This window comes from Leuresthes tenuis, unplaced genomic scaffold (genome assembly GCF_036924035.1).
Source record: "Leuresthes tenuis unplaced genomic scaffold, fLeuTen1.0.hap1 SCAF_5, whole genome shotgun sequence".
NCBI classification, from domain to species: Eukaryota; Metazoa; Chordata; class Actinopteri; order Atheriniformes; family Atherinopsidae; genus Leuresthes; species Leuresthes tenuis.
This window is the reverse complement of record NW_027325359.1, coordinates 10,005,694-10,018,026: the sequence shown is the minus strand read 5'-3', so window position 1 is coordinate 10,018,026 and position 12,333 is coordinate 10,005,694. Positions and strand designations below refer to the sequence as shown.

General features: G+C 41.3%; 1 protein-coding gene across 1 annotated transcript in view; it reads right to left on the bottom strand.

Moving 5' to 3' along the window:
- Positions 1–12,333, bottom strand: part of roraa (RAR-related orphan receptor A, paralog a) — a 181,274-nt gene that overhangs the window by 44,849 nt on the left and 124,092 nt on the right. Inside the window, exon 2 of the mRNA XM_072385866.1 lies at positions 11,644–11,673. Within this exon, the coding sequence (XP_072241967.1) occupies positions 11,644–11,673 (30 nt within the window). The remainder of the gene's footprint in view (positions 1–11,643; positions 11,674–12,333) is intronic.

Here is a 12,333-nt window from a genome sequence, read left to right as displayed (position 1 = left end):
GAAGCCGTGTACATGTCGTATTAGGGTGTCGACAGACACTGACTTGTCTTTTTTGACCCATGCTCCAAGCTCCAAAAACATAAATCCAATAAAATAAATTCTTTGTATACTAGCTGTACGTTCTCTGGATCATCCAGCAGTGCAGGGAACTTGTTGCCGTTGCTCTGTATTTTCAGCTAGACAATATATATGGAACCCCCAAATGTGTTGTAGAGTGCTTAAAATCCACAGCCTTCCTGAAGGCAAATGTTTCCAGCAAAGCTGCTTCATTAGCTTCTGATCACACTGTGTTTGATGGCTCCACATTAGCGGTGACAGAATGCCAATACGCTGCTGATGCATGTTCACTAGTGCATTGATTAAGCCACAAAAGGATCTATGGTCAAATGTGTCTGTGAGTATTAACGCAATATTGTAAAACCATTAAAAGAAATTTAGTCGATAAATTCATCATAACCCTGTGTACGCAACAGAAATTTGAAATAGAAGAATTTAGGCTTCAAGGCCCACACATAACAGGTATAGTAATTGAGCTGAAACAGGCACAACACAGAAAATTTCCTCATTTAGATTCGCCAGGGCACACGCCTTGTCTGGTGTCTTGCACTCCTCATGGATTAATGCAAATAAATGTATTTACTGTAAACAAGCCCCGTGGAATGAAATTCAATTGAGATGTGGTACCGAACATCCACTGGTGCGCCTGGAGGAGCGGAGAGGATGAGACCCGATAATGGCCTCATTAGCAGTCTGTCAGTAGCCATTCTATGCACAGGCTCACCGTGCAGCTGATCCACATTAACTCTTACAACCCTGGACTTGAAGACTGGACACTGCTGCACTCCGTGGCCTTCGACCCTACAAGATAACACTTTCAGACATGCTCATTTTGTGTCCCTATCTCGTGATGAGCTGAGGCATACATTCCGCCACAGAGCCACCTGGGTGTTGGGAGCTGCGCAACCAGCCTGGAGCAGCGATAGAATTAACAAGCTCCAACAGGCACTCCATGAAAACAATACAGATCAATTTAATATAGATGCCAAGGAGTGGAGGGCATAATATCAGAACCATAACAGCACCAGCCCACACCACACAATCATAAACCAATTTAGGGCCATTTCCAGCAATTTCCTGGGGGTTTCAGTTGTGGGAGGACTTCAATAAATCACACAGACAACAAAGAAAATATCTATTTCATTGAAAGTAGAGGACACTACTGGGCTCTGTCCAGGGGACTATGGAGGGTTGCGTTCAAAGACTAGTTTGAATAAGAGCAGTGAAAGTTTAGAAAACATTCTCACCACAACTGTGCCAGCATTGCACAGCTACATGAAATGCTGTTAACTCATTATGACTAATAGATTTTCTATAAAGCAGCACACTGTGTCACATAGAGAAATGTGGCAGAAGTAAATGAGCATGATACCATCAAAATTTCAATAGTTACACTCGGATCAGTTGACTACAGATAAATGGCAATATACCCTTTATCCTTTACATGCACAGCAGCCTTGGGGCCAGATCAGCTCTACTCTCTCTGTGTCACTACATACACATCAACACAATATTTATAGAATAGTGAGGTCAAAAGGAAGCAAATATGAAAGCACATTCCTACACAGGTGAGGTGTACATCTGTCAACTGTCGTGTAATCAGAATCAACAACACAGCACTTATGGTGAATGGCTGACAAGGCTACAGCCTTTTGTTTTACTGCCAAAGTTATTTATAGAGCTGAATTTAAATATTTTTTCAAGGCAAACGTAAAATGACAAGCTTCTGGTGTTTCTAACTCAAGTGAATCATCACGATTTTGTCAAGAAAACACAAAGAAAAAAAAATGCAGCCGTGGCAGTGTGACCAGACCTCTCATCACTAAGGGCAGACCTGCACGATCCTTTGGCAGCAAGAGGGAGGTGGTGACAATATGCTGTCAACAGTGAAATTAGTACAAAACTACTGTAAAGGAAAACAAAAGCCTCCCATTTCTCTTTTTCTTTTCTCTAAAGTCACAATTTTTGTGGCAGTTAAGCTGTTGCTCTTATTTCTTAGCAATAAACTAAGCCAGACCATTTTTTTCAGCTTCTGGGCAAAATCAACAGCAACAAAAAGGTTTATAATCTGCCCACTGAAACCAGATGTTGTCTTGAAAAAAGAAACTGCATCTAATACACAAAGTTACTAAATAAAGCCTGCCATTGAAGTGACTGGAATAAATCTGTTTATTTGCGTGGTTTATCAGATTTAAAGGCAGAGGTAAATGGCACTCTTTGGCATTGCTCCAATGCCATCCCATATGCCTCAGAACAATTTTTCAATAGATCAATAGAAATCTGATTTAACAATGAATTGCATTGCATCTTTTTTGTATGCAGCTACCCTTGGGGACAGAAAGGAAAGGGATAGGCGGATAGAGGGAAGGAGCGAAAGGGAACGAGGAGAGGAGATTATCGCAGGCATGGAAGCCTGTGTGAGAGGCTTAGCTTGGCTAGGCAGGGAGGTGGAACCCTGTGAATTCTAATGAACTGGCAAGACTCCCCCAAAACCAGCTCCATCTCCATGGCATGAGGACGATAGGAGGGAAGGAGGAGGTGATTAGGAGACGCAGACCCTCTATGGCAAACCAAACAGAGCAGGTCATTTTCCCTGTGATAATTATGGCTATAACCAGGCATGAGGGATTGGTAATGGACCTGCTTATTCTTCATGCTCCGCAAAGGCGACCACTGAGCCTGTCAGGGGAAAAAGCATGATGATGTGTCTTTTTTTCTCTTAGTAGGGTGACTCTGGTAAGAGTTGCAATGGCTGTTGAAAAGGGCAGCGGGGGAACTTGGCCTTTGAGGGAGAAGTTAACGAATGAACTTCATTATTGAGGAGCATACCAGAGAGACCCCCTGGTGTGTGTGATGTATCACCCTGCATCAAACTAACACACTCCCCCAGCATCACTGGTATAGCCTGACATCAGCTCTGGGGGGAGGTATGCGTGTAAACTAAAATAGTTTAACCTTCTGGCTTAAAGCTATAAGAAAAGAAAAACTCAGACAGAGGAACATGCTGATTTGCATCAAATAAGTTGTTTTCAGTAAAAAATTAAAAATAAATAAATAAATAAATAACATTTTCTCTGCTTTTGGGATGAGCAGCTTCACAATTATTCTAACTCCTGAAACTCCAACATGACTAATGAGGCAGTTCGTTTTCCTGTGACTGCAGGAACCCTCAGAAGAAAACAGTTTTAGCTTAAACTAACACATATTTAACAATCTCTCTGTGACTTCAGGTAAGACAAGTGGTCCAGTGAGGAAATCCTGATTAACACAATCATTTATTAGCTCTGTTCAAGCATAAAAGTTACTTTTCCTAAGTTCTCTAAGGCTTGAAAAAAAAAAACAAGTGACCCACCAGTGGGGCTCATGTTTTCCTCAAGATTGAGGGAGATCTTCAGGCTATGCGTGATGTGCACTACTTAGCCTTCCCCCTTCTCCTCCTCCACCGGGCCTGGATGGAGTTTTTCTGTGGTGGACGGGACGAAGGATCTCTTTATTGAGCGTGCTCTCAACACTTTTACTCTTGACTTATGAGGATGCCATGGATGCAGGGGAGTGATTCATCACTAGATGTGTTCCTCTTGCACCCTCACACATTAGTAATGTGGTCCACTGAGGAAGAGTCCTGTCATCAGTCTGTACCTGGACCCTCTGAGCAAGGTAGGTCAACAGGAGGCAGCTGCGGCTGGCCCACTTTTAGTCTTTCACAGCACCTTTAAGTTTCCTCCAGCTCTGCCACAGCTGAGCCTGACGGACATGCTGAGAACAGTGTGGTCAAGGGGAGATGCTGCCTTGGTGGTGTACCTGACAAGTTCACTTGACTTAGTGGAGCTTGTTCTCAGAGTGCTCGAATACAGCAGGTCAAACTACACTTGGTAAGAGGAAAAAGTCGGAGGGGAATAGTTATCTTTATTTTATAGAGTCTACAAAAAAGTGAAAAACAAACAAGTTATGAGTCATAGTTTGGATGAAAGTCCCACGACTTATTCATCTGAAACCGCCTGAGGAAATTTCATCACAAGACTCCCAAGTCTTCCGTAATACAGCCACAACAAAATAACACTCGATTGTCTGCTCTTTCACAAAATATAGAGCCATTTTAAGTCAGCATAAGCCTTTGACCTTAACATAGCAGGTAATGCACGTTTAAATACCTACCTCAGTATTCATGTTTGTCATTTTACTTGTGAAGATTAGGTGTAAAAAGGCTATTTGAAACCAAAACACAGGATTAAGGGATAATGCTGCTCTGTGTCTTGTGAGTCGACCTTGATTCTGTAATCCAGCACAATACGGGAGAACAGCATATTTCTCGCTCTTGTGCATTCAATACACTCACTGTAAAACAGCTCCCTCTGATGTAATGGCACAAGCATAATGGCACCTCGCTGAACGAAAAAGTAACTGGAATTAAGGTGAACTTTATAAACATATCTGGAAAAGAAGTAGAAATTGCATTACAAGATTTGCACAAAGGAAAACGTTATTGGCAGTGCTTTGATATTGATTAGATATAAAAGGAGGCTACATGAAAGCATAAGCTGACTGTTGAAAAAGTGATAAAAAGGAAAATAAGAGCAACAATAATGAATTGTTTTTAGGTACGAAGACCTGCACTTTAATAGCCACATTGAGAAATGAACTTGATCTTTAACGCGGACCAACCTGCAGTCAGTGCTGGCGTTATTAAGGGATGTGCCACTTAATCAGAGTGGATGCCAATTAACTATGGAGGTGGGACCCCACATTATAGAGCATTGTGTCACCTGACTCCAGCAGTGTACACTCAGTGTACATGCTTTCCTCTCTTTTCCCAGTCTCCTTTATTTTCCTGACTCCATATCTCCTTACCTGTTTTTTTTCCCTCCTTTCACTGTGCCGCAGACACAGTAGAATGAAAACCTCCCTTTGATGTCTGGGATCCTATAATGCTGAGCAGTAGAAATCCGCATGCCTGTTATCTGCAGAATCTTAATGATGACGGCTAACTTCACAATGTGTTAACCACATCTCTCTGTTCTCCCACTGCACACCCACAGAAACACAAATTAATAGCAACGCGGAAAAAACAGCATTCCTCTAATAAAGCAGATTCAACAAAATGGGCGCAATGCGATCAGCACAAATGTCAATGTATACTATCACCGAAGGCTTTTGTGAGCGTGTCTGCTTTCTTCTGTTTGTGCAACTTCTTTTTCTACTTTTGTTTCTGAAAAGAATGACATTTTTTGTCAGAATGATACAATCCTCAGCGCAAATGATCTAATTCAGCTTCAGCACACATTTGATCGGTATGCAGTTTGTATTTATTTCTTTGATGCACTGTGATGATTATCATTGATCTGAAAATAGTGCTTACATGGTAAGACACCTCTGCAGAATTACATTAGTGGGGATGTCTTGCTCAGTTATTCAACAACATTACAGGAAAGCATTTCAGGAAAAAAATAATATGTATTATTTCAATTTCACCTGACTTTGCTCTTGTAAAATACATCAGAGTCTTACTGTCCTAAAATTTAATGATAGAACAATTCTGAGAGTGGATTTATACACTTAATTTGTTACATTCTGGTTTTAATATCATTTGTGTCAAAAGACCATGAATATCTGGATCAGGCTGATGTCATAACTGGTTCAGAGGAACCTTATGAGGGCACAAATGCATTTAATTATGAAGCCCCGTCAGCATCAGTCAGGATCGTATCTGGAGGAGTTCCATGACCTCCGTTTCTGTCATCCTCCATGAATCAAACCCTTCATTACATGCTGACATTCTTGTCCTGTGCTGAATGTGTGCACTCCATGGGACAGTGATGAGGCATCGAAAACCTGATGAGAGACTGATAACCGACGCCTATGCAAAAGCTGGCCGACTGCATGGCGCAACGATCGTGAGGCTGGCCGTGCCCTCCCAGCCATGCCAACTGCTTCGCCTGGCAGCAGCTGACGTCTCGGCACAGCCGTCGCTCCCCGGCCCTTTTCACCTGAGGCAGTAGACAGCCGGCATAAGAGAAATCGTGCGCAGCACATGGGGCCGCTTACTTTGGCTGGCCCATTCAAGCATTGTGTCCTTGTCATATGTCACTTACTCTTGTTTTCCTGGTCTGACAATACTTTGAGACAGGGCTTTTCGTTTTTTTTATGAGACACAAAAGAAAAAGGGTGAGGAAAAACTGACTAGGTCTCTCTTTGCTCCAGCTCAAAAAGTGTCGGCACCAAGAGAAGAAGCAGATTAAGAGACAAACAAAAGGAGAGCAGCCCGAGCCCACAAAAACCTATCTTGCACCTCTGCAGCTCCCGTCACTACAACCCTCTAAAACACTCTGGGCCAGTGGGAGGTCATAAAAAGAAAAGTTTTTGCCCCAACAAACTTATGCAAAGAAAGTGCATGTACAAAGGCCATTTGCAATTTTACAAAATGGAAGACATAATGCTTTTACTGAAAAATGAGGACTTGCCATATTGAGTTGGAGAGGAAAAGACATGGCAGGGGAGGAAAAATGGAGAAAAATCATGCTGGCCTGGTTTACGACAAATAGATAGCTCTATTGATTTCCCTTTTACAGTGACTGTCCATCCCTCACCACTGTGATTACACTGACCTATTTCAGAAAAAAAAAAGCTGTCTTTTATAGATTAAACCAAAATGTCTAAAAAGAAAATACTCCTTTTGTGGAACAAACAAATAGAGTAAGATGAAACATAACCTACAGTACGGAGAGAGAGAAAAAGATTGAGTCAATTTAAGCATTCAATGTTGTTCCAGCAGAAGAGGAAACAACCAGTTCTAGTGCCATGCTGAGAATCAAATAACTTTTCACTGAAAGAGAGGTTATATGCAGTGGGGCCATTATCATTTTCAGTACCAACAAAAACACATCGACATTAAAATGGCTGCAACAACTAACAGTGAAACAACATAATGGCAATTTTACAACAGTGGAATATATTCTTTAAGAACAACAGAGTGTAATATATTTGATAATAATCTGCAGTCGAGTATGTGGCATTGTGTCGCGTTTTTTATTCCTAACGCACTGCAGCATGGTTCAGTGTTGTAAGTTTTGTGCTGATGATTTCTTTGTGTCTGTGTGTACTGCTTTGTGTCCGCGTCCTGCTCAACTATGTCTGTGCCACGCGTCTCACTAGACTATCTCACTCTGTGCAGCTCAGGGGACTCTGGCTGGCTGATCTTCATTATCAGCCCTAGCTTAACAATGTTCTGGATGCACTTCCCACATGAGTGCAACTAACAAATCCCCACAGAGCTGAATCAAGGCAACAATGTGATGAAATACCTTCAAACAACCACTGAGCATGGAACACTGAGCTATGCAGAGACAACTCACACTGCCCTGGGCGATTCCACAGGAGTGCGCCTGTTGCCAAGCAAAATTAGACAGCAACTGGGACATATTATTCTCATAATTGGCAATGTAAAGCACTATTAAGGACCATATATGCCATGTTTGATTAAATGAAAACTCACTGAGCCAATGCAATAGCGCTGCAGAAGTCAAAACATCAGAACACTCTTTGTCATGTAATTTAAAGAGTCCACTTTATGCTCATACAAGTTTAAGATTTATATTTGGGGGACCAACTTGAATAAATTTCTACTAGCTTTAACATAAATAAAATGCACTATATTTATCATACTGTGCATTCCTGCAGTGCCTCTTTTCACTGTCTGTCTGCAACACTTTGTTTTAGCTTGTGTCTTTTTCAGACTCACCTCCCATAGGACCTAGTGTACTCTGATTGGTTAAAAATAGGTGAATGGAAGGTAGCTGCCCATTCTTTTCGAGACATGCTAATGACTCGACATGCTAATGACAACTGAGCCAAAGTCATGCAAATGTTTCATGATGATGTAGACAAGTGAGGGAAGAAAAACTTGAACTGAAATGAGTGGACTAATGGATTAAATGAGGCATTACAGGCAGTTTAGGAGCAAGGTCTTCTTTGAGGGGGAATAATTCCCTTAGGTGTGGAGTTTGGGCTTTGTAACTTTGAAGAACATCCGCACGCACAAAAAGCTGTGTAACACACTAACTGTGAAAATAAATAATCCAGAAAAGTACAATATATCCTCTTCTATGATAAAGCAGATGCCTCACAATGGTATAAGAGCTGTCATAGTGTATTGTGAACATGAAGAGTGTGATTGGGATTAATAATAATATATATATATATATTTATATACATTTATAACAAAGAAAGAAAGAATGAAAAAATCCAATAAGGCACAAGGTCTACAAATTCCCACTTTTTAACTTTGATTCCGTACTCAATGAGTGCTGTAAATCTTCTGTTACTCTACAGTGTTTTCTCACAGCTGCACAGAAGAATCTAAATCATCTGGCTCTTTTAAAACAGATTGGATGTACTATTAGTATGTGAGTGCACATCACCGATGAGAGAAACTCAATAAAAGCTGCCGGCAAATAAATGAAGATGCAGGAGTGTGGCCATGTTTCTCAATCAGTGTAAGAAGTCTGTCACCACAATGGAGATAAATATAGGGTGAAAAAAAATCGGGGCTGTCCAAAATGCATGCGAAGACTGAGAACCTCGTACTCTCTGCTTTTCTCTTTTTCCAGAGTTAAATTTGTTCTACTGCCTCCCTCTGGCCACTCTATTCCCAATCTGAACCTAGACACACAGTTCTGTGTTTTAAATACAGGAGATTGGAATTACAATGCTAACAAGTGGTTTCCAACAAGTTCAAAATGCAACCAACTTAAATAAAACAACATGACATTAAAAGTGGATACACAAGTGTGCATTGCATCTTTCTCATTCTGACAATCTGCTTTTATCTAAACCATCAGAAAAGTAATGGTTTAATGATCTAATTAAATTAAATGATAATGCTAGGTGGTGTTTCTCTTTTGATTTGACAAACCAACATAATCTTATTCCATTCTGTATGTTTTTCGAGGTGATGTGGTGATGCAAATCTTTGTCTTACTAAGTATTATGGATTGAACAGTAAGCAGACAATCGGTAAATTGTGCAGCTGCAAGAGAGTGAGAGGATTAGCTCGAGGTAGTCAGGAGATCTGCTCTGTTCGACAGAGAGCATCCTCGTTGCATGACTGGTGTGTGTGTCAGTGTATGTGTGTGTTGGCTAGCCTTCTGCAATAAGAGCCGTGAGACAGAGTCCCAGACTGCTGATGGTAGATTAGAGGTGAGACGTCTAATCTCAGTGTAATCAGCCGCTGAATCTGAGCCTTTGCTCCACACCACCAGCTCTCAACACGTCCAAACAGAAACTCATCTTACAGTAACACGGTCCTGATGAGGTGGAAGTTATGACAGTGCATATATGGTGTGCACCGTCAAAAAAAAAGAAAGAAGAATTTAACTCTTTTGCTCTCATCTTTTCCTGGTAGATACTGTTTGACAGATACATCAGATGCTTCTATAAGTCCATAGAGCAGAGTGTATGTAAAACTGCTAAGGACATGCACAGGAAAACCATAACTGAGATGTTGCTGAGAATGACAGCCTTGTGGTAAGAGGCAGTGCTGGAGAGGGGCTGCCCCGTCTAGTGAAATGAAGAAAGAAGGGTCGACACATAAAGAGAAGAGAGTGTGTCTGAGGCTACTCGGACAATAAATTTACGTGAAGACTGAGCAAGGAGTGGACATTAGAGCTTTTGGCTTAATAATATAAGAATCCATTTTCATCTAAAATACTTCACCTTCTGATGGCTCAGTGATTTGTGAATTTGTGTAGATGGAGAAGAGGAAAAGAGAGAAGTGTGCCAGTGAACAGCTGCCCCTGTAATTTATATTGATGAGGAGACTGGCATGGCGGGGTGCTCCAAGCAGTTTGATCACTCAGGCACAGTGGGGAGTTAGTCAGACACAACCCATCCCTGTGGTCTGAGTTGGACTGGGAGGGCCTCCTAAACACACACATACACACAGAGAAACCAATATACTTGTACACACATACAAGCAAGACAGCCAAGCTCACATTACAAGTGAAAGTGTGGAATAGCGTAGAGGGAAAGCCAATGTTTGCACTCAAAGAACAGAAATAGATCTACAGGCTGGCTATAACCATGTAGGGCAGATACATCTCTCTTTTTATTACTCTACCAGTCATATAATCACCCAGCTTCTCTGAAAAAGATCTTCCCTCCACATTCTCAATGACCATTAACTGGCCCTTGAACTATTTTATGTGCACACAGCTCTGACAAGGCTTTGCAGCCGCTTCCTGTCTGTGAGGCACAGCAATCAACTACTTGTTAAGGGGATTTACTTTGATTTCCTCACATGGACAAGATTTGAATATCTCTAAACTGAAATGAGACATCTTAGTCCAGTTTCAGCCCACGGCTTTGAACCCAAGACTCCTAAATCATGCTCTTTGATTTGAGCCCCCTTTCTGTGTAGAGGTGCTTAGAGTTGCACTAATGAAGATAGTGGGACGGTGGATTGTGGGTCAAAGCATATCTGTCTACCTTAAAGATATCCTGAGACAAACACACACACATTCACACACAAGGACACGGACTGATACATTAAATATACCATGGCCCCTCCAGACAAGCAAATAGCTTAACACACAATAATACTGCTGTTTTGACGAGGCTGTTTGAGAAAGGTAGAGCTGTCTATAGCGCTGAAGATTATATCCTTTGCCCTGCTGTCTGATGTAACAGAGAGCTGGGGTGTTTTACAGAAGGAGATGCAGCCTCTTACAATCTAAAACACTCCTGACCACTCTTACAGAAAAGCCCTCTGGCCTCCCCTCTCCACAAGTTTCATCAGAGTGATCAGAGCGATAGAATAGCCTTCAGGGCTAGTTTCTTCCATTCACACGGAGGGGTATTAACACACACATATGGTTGCAGCCACACACAGACACACTTCAGCACACCACACAAAAGCATTTTTACATGCCCTTTCGATTGCACTTCACATGTGTCAAAATACAGTACAAATCTGTAGGAGATCATTGATTTCTAAAGGTTTGGCTGCTCATCAATTCTTAATGTGCAGATGGAAATTGGAAGTTAGAGTGTTACAGTATGACTGTAGTGCACAAAGAAGGCTTGCATCTCTTGTTTGAGACATGTTTCACACAGCGTCTTTCAATTTTGTGATATGATCTGTATTGAAGAATACAAACTCTGGTAGTTAGTGCAGCCTAAAAGGCTACAAACCACCACTCAACACCACATCCGTGTTGTTCAGCTGCAAGGCCTTGCAGAAAACAAAGAGGTGCTTCACCACACTGCCTGCTTCAAGTGTGCATGATTATGTAGCAGTCACAAGACTGCATAGCGTTTTAATTTCCTCTCTGGGGTTATCATCGTATTCTCTCCAGTATGGAAACAGAGAAATACAAAATAGTGAAGGGTGGATGGCACAGATCTAATAGGGATGTGCTGGAGTGTTACAATAGTGTTCTAGTCGGGCAAACGCATGTTTGCAGGCACATAAAAAGAAAAAGGCCAACTGAGATACAAATACAATGATGTTTTTACCCGTGTATATGAGGCATGAAAAAACGTATATTTTACTACCGTATAATTGTAATAGAATAAAAAAAAAATTGTACTTACAAGTATGTGTCTTCTTTGTTACTGAGAGACCTGCAAAGAGAAAACAAAAACACAGAAAAATATAAGAAACCAGTGACAAATGCATGCAAACCTTATTTTACATGGAGCTCTGCTGATGGTGACGATGGCCAAGAAAAAAAGGAAAGCCCGTGCTCCAACAGACCTCAAGGGTGCAAAATCACTTAGGTGGTGTCCCTGGGCAATTATGTGTGTTGGCTGGTGTCTTAACGTACGGCCATGCTGCATCACAATGTATTTGACAAGGTGGTTGAAACCCTACTCAACAGCACTGAGAAAGCTAATGTGCAGAGTAGTCACACTGATTGGGCCTGAGCACATGGCTAAGACTGTGGCGCTGAGTGGAACCGAGGGATTTTAACCTTGGTGTTAGTTAGTTAATCTTTTCACTAAAAAGTTAGTATCACTGAAATTAGTAGAGTGAAATTGAAATTGCATGTATAAGGCACAATTATCCTGGTAGGTTTAAAAGCTACCTTGTATATAGTTTGTATGAATATCACAGTATTAAAGAACATATTTTGCCCTCTGCTCATCTCACACAAAACAGATGATTTTACGTTATATTTCTCACATGTTCAATGTGAACTTTCTAAATTAAGGTTTGAAAAACAGCTAGACCCATAGGCTGCAGATAAACAATGGACAGAGTCATAGTCACCAGGCTTCAGA